The sequence below is a fragment of the Manis javanica genome, chromosome 1 (genome assembly GCF_040802235.1).
Source record: "Manis javanica isolate MJ-LG chromosome 1, MJ_LKY, whole genome shotgun sequence".
Taxonomy (NCBI): Eukaryota; Metazoa; Chordata; class Mammalia; order Pholidota; family Manidae; genus Manis; species Manis javanica.
The window spans coordinates 163,367,507-163,390,187 of NC_133156.1; the positions used below are offsets into that span (position 1 = coordinate 163,367,507).

The window sequence follows — 22,681 nt, forward strand, 5'->3', positions numbered from 1 at the left end:
CTGGTGTGGATGGCTAGGGCTGGGTGTTCAGCAGTCCTGGGCTCCTTCTCCCTCCCCGCTCCGACTCCTGTCCTCCCGCTGGGAGCTGGGGTGAGGGGCCTCGGGTCCCCCCAGGCTGCAGCTTGTATCTTACCTCTTTCACCAGGCGCTAGGTTCTCACAGGTGTGGATGTAGTCTGGCTGTTGACCTGTGTCTTCTGGTCTCTCTTTTAGGGATAATTGTATTTGTTGTATTTTCAAAAATATATATGTTTTTGGGAGGAGATTCCCACTGTCCTACTCATGCCGCCATCTTGGCGCCGCCCCTCTATTAAAATAATTTTTAATTAAGCCCTTAACACATGGTTATCCAACTTTTGCTTAAGTATTTCCTGAGAAGGAGCTTCAGAAAGAATACCTAAGGAAGTCATTTATCTAATAGAGGAAGTTGAGAAATGTTCCTTAGTTCTGAGAAATGTTCCTTAGTTCTGTCAGTGCTTAAGCTTAAAAAGTAGATTATGTTAACTTTATGATTGCAAGAACCGATATCTAGGTTATCTTACCAAGTATGGTATTAACTCTGAATGGTCACTCTCAGGTTTTCTCACTGGGCCTGATAGTTTTTGTTTAGTTCTGTTTTTGTTTGCTGCTTCTTTAAATACACACTCATGATGTTGTTATCTTATTACCATTTTTTGTGATTTACTTCCCATATATTTCTTGGATGTGCCCCTGACTCCCTGACTTTGGACTAATGTAGTGTCCCCTGATTGGTTTTCTTACCTTTAGGCTTGCCGCCTTTAAAGCTGTCTTCTCATCTGTGATTGTAAGAAACTTTCTAAAACATTGATTTTATAATGTCACTCCTGTCTTTCAAATGGTTCGATAGCTTTTTTCTGCCTTCAGAATAAAACACATTTAATCATCTAGACTCCTGAAATCTGGCTACTGCCCAAATCCATAGTTTCATCTTTGTGTAGTACCACTCCTCAGTGTATGGCCTAAAATTGAGCAAATTTATAGTTCTCAAATACCAGCTCTATTCTTACATCTCTGTGCTTTTCTACATACTGTTCCTTTCCCTAGAACACTGCTTTCTTTAACCGATTCCTACTTTATCATTGCTTTTCTGCCATTCCCTGTCTCATCCTAGGCTTAGAACTCCTTGTGCATCTATAGGATCTCTGAATACTTTGGTGATAGCATTTATCTCACTGGGTTGCACTTCTTCATATGCTTGACTCTTCTGACTAACTTATACATTTCTTGAACCCACTTTATCTTTCATCTCTCTATTCCTAGAGTAGTGTTTGACATACACTGGTAAGGTCTTGATACACTTCTGTTTTCCTGCATGCATGTCCAAGGTGCTAACTCTTATACTCCCTCTTCTAGATACTGCTCCTTGGCCCACGGGTCTACATGTGTGTAGCATAGTCCATCCTTAGAACAAGTGGCCCATTCAGGCCTTGAAATTGGGTTGGAGGTATTTGGGCAAGAAATTCCAGAGTTGTAAGTGACTGGAGTGTCATTTAGAAGGAGGAGTGTATGGGTACATTGTCTTATTTCCATGGACTTCTTACCCAGTGGTGAGGGGTGTGGCCTGAGGAGGGCCAGTCTGGAACTTAGGGGTGAGCCCTCTTTTGCCAGTATCTTAATATAGTACTTACCGAGAGAAGTGTGAAAGGATGGTTCATCAAAGATCAGTCTAGTCAGTGAATGGTTTCTCAGTGCTTACTGTGTGACTTATTCTATATGACAAACTATCTGCAAGGTGTCAGGCATATGATGCTAAATAAGTAAGGTATGATCCTTGCTCACTGGTAAGGGGAGACAAGCATGTAAACAAATTGTAGTGTGATGTATGTGCTGTATCCTGTAATTGAGTTCTTGATACAGTGTTGCCACAAAGTGATCTGATGAGTTATATGGAGGAAAGGCTTTTTGGAGGAAGGAGCATTTGAACTAGAACATAAAAGTTAAAAATAAGTAGGAGCAATTGGGTGAATAAGAGTTATAACCAGAAGTAGGAGGAAGGACATTTTAAGCAAAGAAAATAGCATGAAAAGTGGCATTAAGGATGTAGACAACAGTGGTGTAATTAAAGAACTCTAGGTTATTTGGTATGGCCAAAGCAGAGATTTATTTTTCTTGCTCATGGGAAATGAGTTTGAAGAGGTGGGGATTGGGAGATTGTCCTTAAATATCATGTTAAGAAGATTGGAATTTTTTTCTGTAGAGATGTGTATTAGTTCAGGTTCTCTCCAAAGAAGCAGAACAAACAAGGTGTGTGTGTGTGTGTGTGTGTGTGTGTGTGTGTGTGTGTGTGTGTGTGTGTGTGTGGAGAAATAGATGTATTTTAAGGAACTGGCTCATGAGATCATGGAAGTGTGTGTGTGTGTGTGTGTGTGTGTAAATAGATGTATTTTAAGGAACTGGCTCATGAGATCATGGAAGTGTGTGTGTGTGTGTGTGTGTGTGTGTGTGTGTGTAAATAGATGTATTTTAAGGAACTGGCTCATGAGATCATGGAAGTTTGACTAGTCCAAAATTTGATGGGGGTAAGCTGGCATGATAGAGTCAGTGAAGAATAGCATTGAATTCCAAGGCAGTTTGCTAGAAAGAGGTCAGTGTTTGTTCCACTAAGGTCTTCAAATGATTAGATGAGGTCCACTCACATTATGGAGGGTAGTTTGCTTTAAAAAGTCCATTGACTTAAATGTAAATCTTATCCCCAAAATGCCTTCACAGAACCTCCAGAAATTATTCAGTATCTGGGTGCTGTGGTCCAGCCAAACTGACACATAAAATTAACCATCACAGCTAGTGTTCCTTAAACTGGGTCCAGAGATATTCTTGGGAATCTGGGAGTATTTTAGGAATTTTAATTTCTGTGTTTTCATTTTAGTAATTTAAATTCTTTTTCAAGAAGTAGTAGTAACAAAATTCTTTCACATGGGTAATTTACAGTTGAAAAAAAATTTTTTTAATACACTAAGACTAGTTTTTTGAACCACTTTCTCACTAGGTCCATGGATCCTTAGAGGTTTCTATGATCAGATCTGCAGAATTCTTGATAATTTTTTTCTTAAAAGTGTTGTTACTGTACTCCAGCTTGAAAAAGCGTAATACAGGCTATAGAAATCATAAAAGGAATTGAAATATTTAAAAAGTTTCCTGAAAAACTGAGATATGCCACAGTATTAGATTTTCTAATATAGAATAACGCTAATATAAAAGTCACAATTACCAGTCTTCTTTCCCCACTACTACATTGTTAATTATAACCCTGTTAAAATTAGCTATTTATTTATATTAGTACATAATTATTCAGTTGGAGGGCTCTAAAACAGTTTATTTCCTTGGGCCATTTGTAGACCATGCTGCAAATTTTCTTAACTTCTCTCTTAATAATTATTTACCTCCCTTTGTGTCTGTGGGCCTTTCCTGTAACTTGGTTTTTAGTTCATCACATCTTTTTCAATACTACACTTGTTCATATATGTGGCTGTTTTTTTCTTTTCTACTTTACTTTTTATTATATTTCTTCTTTTATTTTTGCCCTTTGTAGTGCTTTTTTAATAGGCATCTATTATTTTGTCTTCAGTTGGTGGTCTTATAATGAAGTTAGCTTGTAATCCTTTGAAGTACTTTTTTAAAAATTTTTTGGTATCATTAATATACAATTACATGAGCAACATTATGATTACTAGACTCCCCCAATTATCACGTCCCCACCACATATCCCATTACAGGCACTGTCCATCAATGTAGTAAGATGTTATAGAATCACTACTTGTCTTCTTTGTGTTATACTGCCTTCCTTTGAAGTACTTTTATGATACACTGAAAAGGACAAATTAAACCAATATCATGGTGATATTATTCTGCTCTCAATAGAATTCACATTCTTAGAGTTATCCTATATGGAGACTTTTTGCTTTAATATTAGAAAAACTGATGATGAAAAAGGGTTTTCTTACTGAATTTTGGAACTTCCTACTTGAGGTAAGTTTCTCTGTACATTTCAGTTCATTAATTAAAAGTTATTGTATTTTGGAAAAATACTTAAGGTTTTTCCTCATCTTGGAGGGCCTTATTTCTTCTCAGAAATAACAATGATAGCTGTTACTGATAATTAATCAAGTGAGCTATTTAAATTACTCTAGGAGGATTTATATACTTCAAATTAAGAGTTCTTACTCTATTGAATTGATAGTATGGGAGTGAAAGCCCTACTAGTTATGTCTGACATTGATCAAGGAAAGCACGTAACTACACATCAATCAGCTCAGTTTGAGATTTGTTGAGTCTCTAAGACTGACTAGATCTGGAGCAGATACTACCCCAGAATGCTCATTAAATTAAAACAAATCTGTGTGACCCTATCGTAAGGTTTAAGGACACTGGGTAAAGGTCCCATCACAGATAAGTGATGCCCATTGGTGCTGGAAACGTATTCATTTAAGTTACTGGCCATGTGGTTGGACCACCATATAAATGAAGATTTTGTTACTTTATGAAGTCACTGATTGCATAATATTAAGTCCTCAGGTCTCCATACCAAAACAGGAATTGATTTCCTTAATACAGTTCTCAAAGTGAGGTCAACAGACTTTGAACAAATAATGTATCAAAGCACATTGTAGAGGTAGCTTTAAGAATTCAGATGTCCTGTATTAAGACAAGCATTAAGGAGATGTACAAAGTTGTAAAAGAATGTCACTCCCCATTAAATTTTTTTGTTTTAGGAAAAAATATTTAACATAAAAGTGGTCTTTAGCTTAACATATGAGTTTGTTCTTAGTGGATTAATAAATTATTTTTTAATCCTTAATTTTAATTTATAATATAGTAAATATAGGTAGATACAACTCACATAAACAGAAGCTTTTTAGAGTCCTCAGTAATTTAAGAATGAGAAGGGTGCTCACACCAAAAAGTTAGAAAACTGCTAGTCTAATATTTGAAGGAGTCAAATACTGAAGACTGGCTCATTCTAATAAGTAAAGTGTAGATCTTCAGTCATTTTGTCCAGCTCAGATAAAACCAAAGTTAAGGGTATGTATTAGGTTTGATTTTTATTTTGTTTGTGTCCATTTGCAATTTTTAAATCAGAGCATTGTTTCTCTTGATTTAACACTTTTTTTAAACCACTTATTTCCCTGATTATACTCAAGACTGAGATGCCTTCTTACTTGGATAACCTTAAATGGTGATAATTATTTTTCATAAAGGACTCATCCTGGTATATGCACATTTGAAGTTAGATATGCAAGTTAATTATTTAAAATGTTTCATCATGACATGGAAATATTACAAAATATACCCCAAATTAAAAAGAAAACCCTGTATATACCTACTTGTCAGTTAGAGTGGCATGATCAAAAACGAGTACATGTTGTGAAGCACCAGCACCAAACAGATGGCCCAGGAAGGTACATAACAGGTGTGCAGTCTGGGCAGAAGAACATGAAGCCATTAAAGCTATCAGTTTTCTTTTTTCTGTAGATACTGATCTATGAATAAATAAAGACATAATCCTTGGTTATACAAGGACCAAATTTAGAATATTAGTGTTGCAGAACTGCTAACTATTCCTTTATTTCTTACCCTAATTTAAAAATTAGCTATACACAGTGGTAGATAACACTACTGTTTATTGTAATTAATGCATCTGGTCATAAGTAGATCATTTATAAATGTGAAATTTCTGGAGGCCCTCTTTTATTGTCATGTTATATTTAACTTCCAGCAGGACGGATTTGAGCTGTATTGCTGTAGGCTATTTGCCTCTAAATAAAGCATTTTTCTCTTTTCATCGTGTGAAAGGAAATGGTCAGTCTGAGATAATGTTGGCGTGGAAATAGCTATATAAGATTAGAAAGGTACTTGTTCACAAATCACATGTGTATAACTCCATAGGTTTTCTGTAATTTTAGAAAAACAGGTCTTTCCAAAGATAAGATTTTTTTTAAAGTATGCCATCTAAAAGAGTTTAATCAAAACTTCATTAACTATGATTCTGTCTATTCTGAATTAATCTTTGGTTAGCATTTTAATTATTAAATGTGAAGGAAAGAGAATATTGAGAATACTTGAGAGACTATAGTTTCCTTTTAGAGAATTTTAGACTCCTACTATACCCAGTTTGTTTAAATTACTATACTGTGACTTCTACTCTATAAAGAAACAAACCTTAAAATACATGCAGGAATAGAGTTTTTTCTGTTTTCACACAGTGCATACTTTCTACAAAGAAATTTTTTATACTGTTTTGTTTATGCATAGTCTCTCACACTTGTCTTATTGAATCTCTATCATTGAATCCTACAAATATATAGCCTCATTAAATGTGTTTCAGTTAAATAATAGTCAGATATAATTACTTAAATTTTTCCCTAGAAGTAAAAAAAATGGACAGGCTTCATGAAACATAATTTTTTTGTGGGTATTTTTTCTCCCTTTAGAAAATGTTTACATGGTTAAAAGGATTAGTTAATACCAAAAGGTTTGTAATGAAAAACAGCAGTCCCCTGCCCTAAGTTACTCACATCTCAGTTCTGTAAAGTAAAACCTTTGAATTTTTTTAACAATTTCTTCTATTATTTAGCCCATATATAGTGATAATATGTCTGCCCTAGTATATGTTGATTTATCCCTTTTAGACATTATCTGTTTTCTTTCTGGATAATAGTAAATGGGATGTTATCTTTTTTATGCCCTATCTTCTTCCCCTGTCCTTCTAATGTAGTTATTCCAAGTTTAGTTAAATCAATAATCACTGTATACAACACTGTATAGTTATATAGTATAACTATAATGTTCTCTGCAGTGCCAGATAGTGTACCATTATCACATTTTTCTTATTAAAAAAATACTCTTTTTCTGAAGTTACTTTTTTTCTTGATTTGCATAATTTTCAGTAAATCTATCTTTGAATATTCAACTATTTTTCATGGAAGTGGGGATAGTACTTTTTGGGCAGTTTCACCAAAGAGTGATCCTTCTCCCATAAGGAGATCACATTCTTGGAGTGAAAGGGCCTGTTTTCCATATTCCTAACATGTGTAAGTATGACCATAACTCAAAGTAGACATGAGTCAAGTGAGAAATCCAGCCCTTATAATTGAAAGTTTCTTGCTTATGCCCAGAGTGCTTAGTAGTTATCCTGGTCTCCAAGTCCAGAAAGTTTATAGATAAACTGTAATGTGATATCCTATAATTCTAAGGAAGTAGGAATTTTATATTTCTGTTTGCACACTCTAAATAGGTATAATGTAGAGTAGGAACTGAAACTGAGGCTGTGAGAACCTAGGTATCTGCCTGTTCTACCAAAGATTTCCACTATTACATTGGATTTCCTAATGAGTCAGCCAGTTTATAAAAATACCCTTAAATCCCATGTAATTATTGCAGAGATTTGTAAACACAAAGCACCAGTTTTATAAAAGGATGTAGAAAACTTTCATTCCCCTATCTTTAAGATCCCTGTTGAATATGAGGTCACTTTTAGTTGTTAAAATACTTTTCTGTGAATTTTTCAAAATACTTTCTCTAGCTTCTCTAAATTGCATTTTTTTCTTTTTCCTAGATTACTAAAATAATTTCATCTGATATCTTAATAATTAAAAACTAAACAGTTCCTTTTTTAATATTCAGAATTGTCTTCATTGTTTCAAGCAGTCCTCAAAAGAATGAAAATAAAAAAACATAAAATTTACAAGTATTTTTTTTACAAAAAAATCTTAAAAGATCAAGCAAACCACAGTTCTATTCTTAAGACTCACCAATTCTTAGAAAAACTTCATTCAAAGAAAGAGACTATGGGCCTTTCTGGTAACTGAATAAGTTTTGAAATATCACAAGGAGGAGTGTTAGACATAAATTTAACAAAAAGCTTTGGGAATTTATTTTTTAAAAATCTAAAGAGCATGGGAAACTTGGTAATAACCTGTCAGGGAGAAAGATTATATGTACATTAGTTGTTAAGGTGAGAGTTTTTTAAAGTGGGAATGAAATCACACATGTTTATTAGAATATTATACATCCATCCCAAAGTAAAAATCCAAATTGTTTATTGTCATTCAATAATGGCTTGCATGTAAATTTGTACAGTTTTTATAGTTTATACACATGTTCAGTAGTAACACTGAAATATTTCTTAAGTATTTGTTTTCAGAATTAAATACCTAGATTTATAATAAAAACTACTGTAATAAACAAGAGGTGGGGAGAAAGAAATGAATTTTCATTAGTTTGATTACTTATTGTGAAGACAGAATTAGGGATATGCTCCAAAAACATAGTGAAAACAATGATTTGTTGTGCACATGGATTTTATAGATAAAACACTGCTGAAACTTTTCTGCCTGTCTTTTCTTTGTTTTCCTGAATAATCCTATAAGGGAAAAGCTGAGAAAGAGAAAGGGAAAAAAGTGGTAAAAGCCTATACAAGTTACTACTTTGGACTTTAATTTTCTGATTTATAGTGAAACTAGATAATCTCTAAAGTATTTTTTAGGTTTAAATGTTACCAACATATGAATAGGAGACAGTTGTAGATGAGAGGTATATAAGGGGATTCAAATATAGAGCAAGGAAAATAGAAACAAAGAGATGGAAGAAGACTAGAGAGGAAAAGATTTACGGAGTGCCTAGGATGGATTGCAGATGAAATTTACATAACTATCTAATATTTTTGTTACTGGAGTTGTTCCTACTCTCTTCTCCCAAATACAGAAGTACTTTTCTCCACAATGATAGCTTGACTAAACTAAGCTTTCATACATTAATATAGCCACAGTAAGTACTCAATAAACATTTGTTTAATTTACTGATTTAAAGTATACCAGAGTTAATTATATAAAACAAGTTTCCCTTCAGCTCTCTTTTGAGTTTTTAACCATGACTTCGTGACCATGCTGCTGTTTGTCTGTCTGCCATCACACATGATCTGACATCTGTGATGTAGTTCCCTTGTCTTTGTGACTAATTCAGATTCATGCTTTTACCTAGTTGACCTACTTTTACAGTTATAATCTCTTTTGCCTTGGGCTATTCATTATTTCCCTTGCACTAGGCGTAAATCTGTCAGGGGTCAGATTGGCTTGCCATCTTCCTACTATTCTCCCTTATTTGGTAGATCTCAAATTGTATTTAGGACTCTGTTTTCAACTGATTTTGGAGACATACACATTGGTAGGAAGTATCTGTTCCAGGCTGCCAAGTGAGTTACTAGCTTGGAGAATGTCATCTCATAACTCTTACTAGAAAGCAACAATTTTTAAAATACTATGCTTAGTCTCATATCACTTTTTCTTATCTATTCATATAACATTTGTGTTAGATTATATGGTAATTTTACAGAGATCAAAATGTGAATATGATATGGTCTCTGCTCTCAAGAAGCTTAGTCTAGTGATAACATGACAGGCATAATGGCAGTTATTAGAAAACCTGTGGTAGAATTATATACCAAAAAAAGGGGGTAGTTGTTATACTGTGGGTTTGAGCTGATGGAGTAAATAGTCTAGGATTATGAAAATGATTCAGTACTAGAAGATGTAACATTAATTTACTACATTAACATGTCAAAGGAGAAGGATCAAGTGGGTACAGTTGTAGGAAAAATTGGATAAAATTCAGCACCTATACAGATAATTGAATAGGAATAGGAGGGAACTTAACTTGAAGGAGAGTATCCATTAGGAAATTATAGCATTAGTGGAGAAACATTAGTGGAGAAATATCCCATTAAATTTAAGAACAAGATAGGGTAGCTCCTATCTCCATTATTATTTGTTAATATAATAAGTAGAGAAATAGAAATGACATGTAAGATTGCAAAGGAGGAACTAAACTGATATTTGATGATGATAAGATTTTTTTACCTGGAAAACCTAGAAAAATGAACTAAGTAAACTAAAATTTGAAAGGTGGTTAATCAGAAGTGCAATACACAAAAACTACAGTTTTCCTGTGATACACTGGCAATGATAAAGTAGACAATGAAATAGAAATCATTCATTTCACAAAAACCCAAGTTAAAAAAATTTTTATTTAAATGTGCAACACTTGTGGGGGAAATTTTTACATTTTACTAATGCAAATGTCAGTCTTTATCAAATTAATACTAGTGAAATCCTATTAAATCTCAATGATGTTTTTCATAGAACCTTATAAATGTCTAAAATTCATAGAAAAGAGTGATGTATAGGACCAGTCAGGACAAGTTAGAAAACAAAAACATAAAAGAGGATCTTTCACTAAAAGAATTAAGATAATAATAAAGCTATGGTAATATTAAAAAGGTTTTAATGACACAGAAATAAACATATGGGTTAATGGGACAGAATAGACTACAAAAGTAGACCCACACTTACATAATGGGCATCTAGTATACCATAGAGATCAGTGGGAAATGATAAGCTCCTTAGTAATTGTTGGGATAATTGATGATCAGTATGGGAAGACTATAAATTATATTCAGGGAACCTCAAGGAATATGAAAGGACAACCTATTAAAGTTTAGCAAGATTTCTAAAGATAAGAGTGATGCACAAAAATTGATAGCATTCATATATGAATAATAGCCTATTAACATATAATTTGAAAATACTACATTCACTCTAACAGCAAATACTAGAAGGCATTTAAGCATCTAATAAAAGACCATCATAAAGAATATTATAAAGTGGCTTTGAAAAAAAGCCCAGTGATGGATATGGCCGCAAAAGCAAAATTCATCAAACGAGATTGCATCAAACTAAAAACTTCACCCCACCACAAAGGAAATAATCTACAAAATGAAAAGATAACCTATGGCAGTTATCAAAGTAATTATAGTAATAGACTATGATCAGTTGAGTACTATTTGTACCCATGAATACATACAGATATAAATAAATTAAAGATCAGATATTGACATACTTTCAAAGTTTGTTCCCACAAAATACTGAATACAAAAGAAAAAGAGTAACTCTCTTAGAGAAAACTGGCAGATACCAGTTTAATCAAGTGACAAGGGAATGTCAACAAAAATGGGAGAAATCAAAATCATGTACCACCTCTTAGCATGCATTAAGAACACAAGATCTCTTATCTGTTTTTCTTGTCAATGATGTATAACCTGAACTTGAGTCAGACACAGACTAATCTGACAAATTCAATGGGAGAATGTTCTGTGAAATAACTGGCTTGTAACCTTTTTTTTTGGAGGGGGGTATCATTAATGTAAAATTACATGAGCAACATTATGGTTACTAGACTCCCCCCATTATCAAGTCCCCACCAGGTACCCCATTACAGTCACTGTCCATCACCTTAGTAAGATGCTATAGAATCACCACTTGTCTTCTCTGTGTTGTACTGCTTTCCCCGTGCTTCCCCTCCCCCACATCATGTGTGCTGCATTATGTGGAGAGAAAATGAGAATGAAGGGTAGCATCTTACTGTTTCAGATTTGTTTTGTAGGTTTTAGAACTATCAGGTATATTTATATTACTTAGAAGCACAGAATACATGTCAAAGTAATCATTTGTCCTTTTTTGGATTCTCTGTTAATGCAGCTGAATGCAGAAATTTTAAAAAATGTATTATATGATCATTTTTTGTCATCTATAGGCTGATAGGTGTATGTCAATATAATTGTAGCTTAAAGCATTTAAAAATGTTTCTGAATTTCTTTAAATTCTTGTTTTAGTGATCCTAAATTGGAGAGTCAGAGAGTCAGTAAAAAAGTCAACAATGATGCCTCACTTACAATTCATAATCTATCCATTTTGGTGAGACAGATAAAATTTTATTACCAGGTACGTGGTCCCTTTTTTCAACTGTTAATTTCATAACTGCTTCATATTCATATTTTTGTGATATTTAGCATCAATCACCTAATATATATTAAATTCTTATTATGTACCAGATCTGGTCTTTTTGCTGGAGAGAGCAGGAATAATATAGTTTATTTCTTATGCAATATTAAAAATACAAGCAAGCACTTCATAGTTATCTAATTTCACAAATAATTGATAAATTTTCAAAACCAGTTCCCAGTTTCCTGAGAATTCACATAGTGTAACACTTTGTAGCTTACTTGAATTTGCCTTTGAAAAATGTACTTTCTGTCATCCTTTTTAAAACTTAAGTTAGTTGCATATTTCAGAGTTTAAATATGAGCATTTGTAAGGCTATCAATATGCCTCTTAGAATTGCTATAGCTGCATCACACATTTTGATGTTATATTTTTTGAAGTGTTTATGCATTTTCTAATGTTTGTTATGATTTCTTATTTTACTTACTGTTATTTGGAAATATGCTTTTAGATTCCAAAAATTTGGTATTTTTCAAGCAGTCTTTTTTGGTTTTCAGTTTTGTCAAAGAATATAGTTTGTATGGTACTGATTTTTTGACATTTGTGAATAATTATTTGCCCTGACCTAGTATTTCATCAGTTTTCATTATTGTTTGACATATGCTTGAGAAAGATGTGTACTCACCAATTGTTTGGGTGAGTCAGAGCAAGTTTGTTTGTTAAATATATTATTCAGTCTTTTGCAGCCTGACTAATTTTGTCCCTTGATCTATTACTTAGTGAGAAAGATGACTTGAAATCTCCCATTTTGATAAGTTTTGTCAAATTTTCATTTATACATTTTAAAGCTATGTTATTGGGTACATGAATTTAAAATTGTTTAATTAATCTGCACAATTATACATTTATCAGTTGTTCAGAGATAACTTAAAATGAATACTTGGAAGTAAATTAAAAGGTAGACCTTCCCCCCCACCAGTCTTCATCATAGTAACTTGCTACTTTTGTTTCACTTCCTACTCTTCCCAACAAAAGTCATACACATAATAAGTCATGGAGCTGATTTAAGCCTAGGCATTCTGGTTCTGCTTTACCAGAGTACTCTTTACTAATTCATTCAATTTCATTGCACTAGGGTACATTGTTAGATACAGAGAGGTAAGTTTGAATTTAGCAATTTGCAACAGCAATTTGCATCATCCAAATATAATCGAACTTCATAGTGTAAAGGTCAGCTGTATTAACACATGATGTCATTGCTGGTTCCCTGTGCGGTGAAAGGATACATGAGATTGCTTTCATCTTTGTGGGGAGACTGAGCTAGCATGAGAGTATGGGGTAACAGTAGGCAGGAAGTGGGGAGCCAGCTGAGGAAGAGGGTGGAGGAAAGAGAGTGGACCGTATTGAAGATTCCTAACCACTTTGGACAGTTTCCTCATGAAAGTGTAACAACATAGAAAAATACATAGTAAATCACTTGCAAAATTGCCTTGGAAATGTAAGCTGATATTTTCTAGCTGACTCATCAGTTTTGACTGTTAACCCCAAAATAAGTGGTGTGAATAAGAATTATCTTTTATCTTGGAAGTTGAGATAAAGCTTTTCTTCTGGTAATTCTGGATCTGTTAAAAGTTAAAGCCTCTATGAGAATGAATTTGACTGTTCTTTGTTCAGGCTGAGACTATCTCCACTAAATGGGATATAGACAAAGCACTGATTACTTTTTTATACGTATCTCTTCTTTATGATTTCTTTTAAATATCTACAGTGATAGTCCTGATAATTTTGCTTCCAGGCAATGAAGGTAAAAATTAGAATGAATTAGAAATATATTCCTGTAAGTCCATTTAGCTGCTGCAGACTTAGCTATAGCACATTCCCTCTTGACATAAATTGCTTTTAACTGGAAAATTCATTTATTAAATAGCAAATTCACTATAAATCTTTAGAGTAAGTGATTTTAGCAATTTTTAATACTCTTAATATTCCTAATTATACTTACCTAAATGATGCACGTTCTGAGTATATTTTTCTTTAAATGTATGTATATTTTTGGTGATAGTTTTTTTAAAGAGCTAGTATATATAATGCTGGAGAAAATTTTTTGAAACTTTCTAATACTTATCTATGAATAATTATAGATTAAAGATTAATTCTAATTAGCCACTGGTGTCTTGCCACACACTGGCTATAGGAAAATGCTTTAGTGGATCTAGAATTACACATCTTTCAAAAAACAACACAAATTAACTTTTCATGGTTATTATGCTTCCTCATCATAGTATTAAGAACGATTTGGAAAGAATTGAATACTTTCAAAAACTCATTCCTCAGTAACTAGTTATGTCTGATGATGTATTAGAAGCTAGATTGTAAAGACACTTACAGTTATTTCTGTAATCTTGCAAAGAATCAGTGTCATCTGTAGCCTAATTCATCCCAGATCCTTTGTAGCAAATCATTGTAATGGTTGTAATGACAGACACCATGTGTTCCTTTATTTCCTCAAAGGAAAGGTAGCATAAACAGAAGGTACATACTTGATGTATTTCCTAAAATGAGTAATTTGAAATTATTCAGTTCATTCTGAATCATCCTGTACCATCAAATTGTGCATATATTCTTGTCTAAAAATTTGACAGAAGTCAAAAAAAGTAAAACTTCTCTTGTAGATAGAAAAAAATGATTCACTGAGGAAGAGCACACTTGCAGGAAATGATCATAAGATAGTTTCAGATAAAGTAGCTTTCTTAATTTTATCTATTTATTTATTTATTTTACCTTTCTTAATTTTAATATCAGTTGACATTTTTAGTTCCCTCAGAGAGAAGTAACAAAAAAAAAAGAGAGTACACATGATTGAACTTTTATTGAAGAATGTTATTTAATTATATAACACTTAAAACTTAGATTTCCAAATTATAAATATTAGACCACTTCTACTTGGACACTTTTGTTTTGTGGGCAATTGATATATAATTACTGTAGTCTATCTGATATTATAATTTTAGTTATTTAATTCATTAACTTAAAGGTACAGAAGACTTAAGACCTTGGATATCTTTTTTCACATTTATTTTTTTTAAGCTTCTAAATTGCAGTATAGCATACCTACAGAGAAGTGCACAAAAGTTAAGTCATGGCTTACTGAGTCATTACCTAATCAGTATTACCCATATAACAACCTTTGGGTATCTTTTTTTACAGGAGACTTTGCAGCAGTTGATCATGATGTCATTGCCAAATGTCTTAGTCATTGGCAGAAATCCCTTTTCTGGTAAGTAATAGAATTGGTATAATGTGATAATAGAGCCTTCTCTTTATGCAATACTGTAATGCTTACCAAGATCTTGCTTATTTACATTAGCACACTAGGTCTTTTATGACTTTATAGGGAAAGTTGGAGGTGATAATCTGTTTTATAGAGAGAAAATAAACCCAAAATATTTGTAAGTTGTATATGGGATCAGATACACATTATACATTAAGTCCAGAGTTTTTTTTACTACCAAATTGATACTTTTTTGTGATGATTTTTAGTGTCTCATTATAAACAAAAAATAGAAGATAATGTAGTTACAACCTTAGAAAAGTGATTTTGAAGTAATTTCTAGGTTGCTATGTGTATATATACTATCTACCATTGCCAAATTTGTCTGAATCTAATGTTTTACTGACTGACAGGTTGTAATTTATATTAAACTACTTCTGCATGGAAAGCTAAGAAGCAGTTTCTTGGATCATTTAATTTACTTTTCTGAAACTTTTCTGCTCTTTACCAGATTTTAAATGTTACATGTTCAGAGTTTTAATTTTGAACAGTTGGGGAAATTAGCAGCAACCACAGAGTTTCAACAAAGGACTTACTCTTCCTACGAGCTACATGTAACCCAAATCAAGTATATTTTCCCCAAACCCCACCCCCAACCTCAGTCAAACAAACAAAACTAAACCAGAAGAAATTTTTAAAAATGAAAAAAATATTTATTTGGGGAAGGGTAATTAGTATGTTCAGTGTGGCTAAGAAGGTAGGTTGTTTCATTTAAAAAGATTTTGACTTTATCTTGATCTTTTATAGAGGAATGTTGTTTAATTATTGACCTGTGGTAAAATTTTGGGCCAAAGAAGTTACTTATTTTGTCAGCTGAATGTTCTAAGAAAAATCTGATATGAATGCTGTTGGACAGTGAATGAACTCTCTAGTTCTATTACAGATCATTAACTTTTTCCAGCATTATTTATTTTACCAGTGTCATTGTAACTCACTGCATTTGAGGTTTTGGTCCTCATGAATCTGCACAGTGGAAAGCCATGTAAATTTTATAGATAGATAACTCTGTATATAAGATGTGTTTTAGAAAGAAAACACTAGTAGGCCTAAAAGAAGCCAAACCTGTTAGGAACCATTTTGGCTTTGTGATGTGTCCCTATATAAGCAGCTCTTCATTTGGTATGCTCGTGTGGTATAATTTATGGAGAAGTAGTAGATTTATAGTGACCATACTTTTTTGCACAGAGCCTGGCATTCTATTTTATCTGTACTGCAGCCCTTTAAAAAACTGAGATCCTTGCCCATGTCTTCTGCTATTACTTCATTGTGCACATTCAGAGCCTCTATTTAAAATTCTTCACTATACTTTCAGACCTAATCCTTTGGTCAAATTATGACTCTTACTTCTAGAAGTGATTCTGCCAATACTAAGAAAGAGTGTTGAAGTAAAGTACTTAGTAATTGTTTTTATTTCAGAACAAGGCACAGAAGAAGTTAAAAAGTTGCTTTTACTTTTACTGGGTTGTACAGTTCAGGTAAGTTAAAATATTTCTTCGTATTTTCATTTTAATAACTTCCTTATATGTTTTTTCAGGCTCTGGTTTCTAAAAGACTTACAGATAGGCTATTGATTTCCAGTCTGTTAGAAAGTTTTAAATAGCTGTATAACCTCCCAAGGAGAATTTGGAGAAAAACATTTGTTTTGTTATCTAATTTCAAACTTTATATTATCAGATAGTCATAGTGTTTAAAATCTTTGTTTTTTTTAATCCTGAGGCTTCTAATGGCCCCAAGGTTTTCAAATTTCCGTAGAAGTACCCTTAAAAACCTCCCCCAAAACATAATCTTTATGATTTAAACAGATGCATTTGTATTATAGAAAGAAAGCAGAATTAACAATTAAAAAGAGTCAGAATTATGAAAACTAATTTAGGAGTCTGAGTTGTAATTATATTGCCCTTTGGTCAATGATTATAATAATAGAAACTGTGATTTATTGAATACCTACTTTGTGTCAGATATACCTTACATAGGTTTTCTCATATTTTTCAGATAAGGAGACTGATATTTAGATAGGGTGATATTTAAGTTATCAAAATTAAGTCACTTGTGAGAGTCAAGAAGTGTTCTCTCAGCAGTTACAGTGGAACTGCACGTGCATGTGTCACTCGGGCTGTCCCAGACAAACCAAGGAGCCGCTTTAGGTTTAAATTCTGTTGCTGGCAGGCCGAAGAGTTGAGATTCACTTCTGGTCTGACTTCAAAACCTGTTATACCATGTTGATTTTCCTTTAATTTGCCATTATTTGGATGAGTGATTACAGTGTTACTTTAAACTATCTTAGTTCTTTGTGGAATAAAGTTATTTGTAAACAAATAAATAATGTGGCCACTAATGATTTTTTATTACATATGCCAGAAGTTATATATTCAGGAATATTGACTTTTAGAGCTGAGTGCAGAATTACGCATTTTTATGTTATTAATGCTTAATGATATGTAATGTATAGGTGTTTACTTTATAATTGATTAAATATGAAGTTGAATATAGTATTGATACTCATTGCTCTTCTAATTTGACCACCAACTGTTGAGTTATAAACACCGCGTTAATTATTTACATCCTTTCTGTACTCTATTTGCTTTAAAAATACTCTTGTTGATGAATGTTATGTAAATTTAGGTAACACAGTGACAGCATAAATTTGGTTGTTATTTCTGGTTACTATGTGGTTGTTATTGCTGGTTAGTAAAATGAACAGTGAATAAAGAAGAACCAAGGACTTTTTTATGAATGAACATTTTAGGGAATGCTTCAATATTAAGGGAACCAATGTTATTACCATCTCTAAGAGTAACAAAGAAAGATTATGATATCTTAACTGCTTCCCCCTTCCCTACCATTTTCTATAACTCACATAATAGTGTCCCAGATGCTGGAAAATGAAAAGGATGGCATGAAAATAACATTCTTTTTCTAATAAGCTAAAGCTTTAGGTAAGTTAACCTATGTAAACCAGAAGTGTCTTCTCGTTTCTTCTAGACTTAAGAAAATATTCCTTCTGTGTTCCAATATATTGTATACCAATATATCGGTGATTTCCTAAGGAAATTTACAAATAATTTTTGACATTTGAATGACTATTGATACATAAGTTTTAAAACAACTTCCTTCATTTTACTTTACTATTGAAATAAAGCACCTCTATGTAATGGGCAAATTTTTCTTAAAACTACTTAATAGCCATTCTAGAAATCATCAATTATAATGTCAGATATATACATTCCTTTTTATTAATGCACAGAACTACATGTGCATAGACTTACTCTTGTAAGGAGCCCACTTTCTAAAATAGTTTACATTAGTGTCAGCATGTAATTAAAACAAGAAGATTTTCTAGTGATGTTAAAGTATTCTTATTTTTTTCTATTCATTTGTTAGCTGGTTATGATTACCTGTACTTTATACTCACTTAGCTGGGAACGGCTTCTTAGGTAGTTGTTATTTCAATTGGTCATTGGAGAAAGGAAGAAGAATATTTGGGTATATTAAGGTTTAAGAGAAGGCACAGAGTGGGAAAATTGTGTAAAAGAATAAATATATAAATATGCATTGGTGTGATGTAAATAAAGTAACCAAGAAAATAAAGGCAATTTTAAGATGTTTCGAGAGAGCAGGGCAGTGTGAAGGTAGGTTTTAAGGTTGACAGAAGGAGTTCATTAGGTTTATAATTTTTTTCCTAAACTTGAGAATAGTTTAAAGAGCCACTAAATGAAATGTATCTGCCACGTGAAAGTGTGACTCTTGGAAAGTATGAGTGGAGTCAGTGAAGAGTAATTTGTAGCACTATGTTTGGAAGATGTCTAGGACCCGAAGTAGCAAACGCATTTGAAAATAAAGAAAGAATAAATACAGGGAAGTTCATTTTTCATAGTAAAGATAGATTTTACCAGTTGTAAAAAACAAAGCAAAGACTCAAGGACACCATCATTCTAATCTTAACCTGTGTCAGCATCATTCAGAGTTTTTATAGAAATGAGGAGGTGGCAGGGTTGTCAGACCTTCGTCTTTGATGTGAAATGATGTAAACCAGTCATAGTATATATCTTATGTATTTGTAGTCATGTCAGAAATTTTTTTTTCACTTGAAAGCCCTTGAGCCCCATCTGTTGTGCCAAAAAGTCAGATCTACCAAGAAGGAAGGAAGGATCCAGTTTTGAAAAAAATACTGTATTTTTATCATTCTGTATTTTTTAAACTGTTAATGATTTGGTTCTGTTTTTCCCAAATGTACACTATGTACCAGATGCTGTAGTTAAGAACAGGGACAGGGATTTTTTTTTTAATACAAATCTCAGGGAGTTTAAATTTTAGAGACAGACCAAACAATAAACAGTACATGGTAATAATTACCATAATGCAAGATATATTGGTACACAGAGGGAATATTTTCTTAAGTCTGCTTGTAGTGTAAGGGAATGGCTCTCTCAGGAGGTAATATTTGAAGTGAGAGCAAAGATATTGAGATAAACAACTTGTTAGGGATCATCAAGTATGGTTGGAATGAAACATGCATTGGGGAGAATGGCAAGAGATTAGAGGGGTGACAGGGGTTGGGTCACAAAGGACTGGATTTGCCATATTAAAATAGAGTTTGTATTTCATCCTATAGATATTTGGGAGCTACTAATGCTAAGGACATTAAATGTGTGACAACAAAATATATTGCTAGCCTTCAGCTCTAACTATATGAACAATTAAAATAAATCTTTGTTGATACTGAAAACCAAAATGTATTTTAGGACCAGAAACTATTTAGAAAACCAATCAGTTGACAAGTATTAATTACTTGTGTTCTAGACTTAAGTAATGTTTCTAGAACATAATCTCTATTATGGAAAATCAGTTCATCTAATAGTTGAATAGGTTAAAGTTCTAATATTTAGTATAATGTATAAATGGCATAAATGTTTTTTCACATTAAGATCTGCTTTATCTATTATACTTGTGATTTGTAAGTAGAAATAGTAAGTTTAAAGTTTGCTGATTTGATACTATAGTCCAAGAATTCAGTGGGCTCTGGGTTTTTCTTTTGAAGAAAAAATGATGAAATTCTTAAGGGGAAGCAGCATTCAAAAACAGTAACATTAGCCACTATCCAAATATCTTAACTCACAGAATAAATTATAATTAAGACTTTTATATATAAATACATATATATGTAAGCTATAGGAATAACTTTGAATATGAAGTAAACTGTTCAAGACCAGTGCTTGGGTATTTTCATTATTGGTGGGCTAAACCAGTCAATTCCCTCCAGAACCTTTTTTAGTGGGTAACACAAGTTTCCTGAACCACTTCTGAGCATCAGCTAGAATTTTCAGAGATGTATGGCCCTGCATCCCCACTATGTGGTAGTTGAGAGATTCCCACACAAATTCATCCCACACAAAAGGAAGAATTTTGCAGTGTATGTTGTTTGGAGATTTCTCTTCTGAGACCAAGTCTCGGAATTCACCCCTTTTCAACAGAACTTAGGTTTTATATCAGCAAATAACCTCTGGCTATTCAGTATCCAAAAATATTTATTTTGGACTTTGGCCAGGTTCCATTAGTGCTTGAAAGTAAGTGAGTGTCAAATGTGGTTGAAATTAAAATTTTGGCCTTAATGTGTGCCCTCACAAGCAATTCTAACATTAGTATTTGATTCCAAAAACCAGTTTCGAACTTGGTCAGCTTGAGGGCTACAGTCTATTGTTTTCCTATCAGTTTTCTGTAAAGCATGTTAAAAATTAGCATTTTGAAACATTAAGTATTGTATACATTTTGGGGAGATAAAACAATCTGTAACTTCTAGCTGAGGCATTTCTTTTTCAAAAATATGTGAAAATAACAAATGTAGCTTAATTTAAAGAGGTAATTTATTTGCTGATATTTTTTAAATTTTTATTATTTTTTTAGTCATGGAAAAATATACATAACAAAATTACCATTTTAACCAATATTTACAGTTCACTAGCACTATGTACATTCACAGTGTCATGCAACCATCATCACTATCCATCAACAGAACTTTCTCTTCTTCCAAAACTGAAATTCTATGCCTACTGAATAGTAACTCCCCATCTCTTTTGCTCCCAGCCTTTAACAGCCACCATTCCACTTTCTGTCTCTGAATTTGACTGCTCTAGGACCTCACATAAGTGGGGTCCTTTTGTAAATGGACACTTAGTATAATCTCTTTAAGATTCACTCAATTTGTGAAATATGTCATAATTTCCTTTTCAAGAGTAAATAGTATTCCATTGTGCATATATACCACATTTTGTTTCTCTGTTCATCCATTGATGGACACTGGGTTGCTTCTATTTTTTGGCTACTGTGAATAACGCTGCTATGAACACGGGTGCACAAATAGCACAAGCTCCTGCTTTCTGTTCTTTTGCTATGTATTCAGAAGGGGAACTGCTATATCATATGGTAGTTCTGTTTGTAATTTTTTTTAGCAACTGCTACTGTTTTCCATAGTATCTGTACCATTTCACATTCGAACCAATACACAAGGGTTCCAACTTCTCCACATCCTCTCCAACATTTATTATTTTCTGGATTTTTTTTTTGTAATAGCCATCTTTTAAGGAGAGAATTTTAGTTTCTGTATATTTCTTTTATTGTGGCTTATTTTTGGTGTTACTTAGGTAGAACTATGATCTGTTTAGTGATTGGTGGTTTTATTATTGAAAGCACTATAATGTATTCCTTGCTTTATAATTTTCAGTATCTTGTTTTGGGTATTCCTTCCTCTATTTTAGTGTAATTTTTCCACATAGGCCTGTCTTCTTCCTTTAAGAAATGAAAGCAGCATTCAAAAACAGTAACACTAGCCACTATCCAAATATCTTACCTCACAGAATAAATTATAATTAAGACTTTTATATTTAAATACATATATATGTAAGCTGTAGGAATAACTTTGAATATGAAGAAAACTGTTCAAGACCAGTGCTTGGGTATTTTCATTATTGGTGGGCTAAACCAGTCAATTCCCTCCAGAACCTTTTTTAGTGGGTAACACAAGTTTCCTGAACCACTTCTGAGCATCAGCTAGAATTTTCAGAGATGTATGGCCCTGCATCTCTGAAAGTACCAAGTGAATATGAGGAATCTGAGGAATAATGTATTAAGAACTTAAACTTTCTGCTGGAAGAAAGTCAATTTTAGGATTAATGCAATTCTCCTTCCCGCACCTTGCCACCCAAATAACTTTTCTGTTCTTTTCCTGTATTCCAGTGTCCATATCATATTCTTGGAATATCATGGTATTTTGCAGGCTTAGGAATCCATTACTGTAATAGAGTTAGAAGTAACTTTAGTGCTCATAACCCTTGAAGAGCTTTATATACAGACAAAATAGAGCTTACTTTTAAGTGGAAAAGATTTGCTGATGATTATTCAGTCTTCACCAGAGTCTTTATAGCTGTAAGTGAAACTACTTTTATGTCTTTTTTTAACACCAGACTTTTTTATGCTCTTGAGCTAGGCTTGTTTGTACAATAGCCACTGAACATGTAGCTATTTAAATTAAAATTAACTACAGTCAAATAAAATTAAAATTCAGT

At 32.9% G+C, this 22,681-nt stretch overlaps 1 protein-coding gene across 1 annotated transcript in view; it reads left to right on the top strand.

Annotated features, from left to right (window-relative positions):
* The window catches only part of LOC108403646 (girdin-like), a 92,045-nt gene that overhangs the window by 18,279 nt on the left and 51,085 nt on the right, over window positions 1-22,681 (top strand). Inside the window, 4 exon segments of the mRNA XM_073240052.1 lie at window positions 4,641-4,649; window positions 11,683-11,791; window positions 14,999-15,068; window positions 16,539-16,597. Of these exon segments, the coding sequence (XP_073096153.1) occupies window positions 4,641-4,649; window positions 11,683-11,791; window positions 14,999-15,068; window positions 16,539-16,597 (247 nt within the window).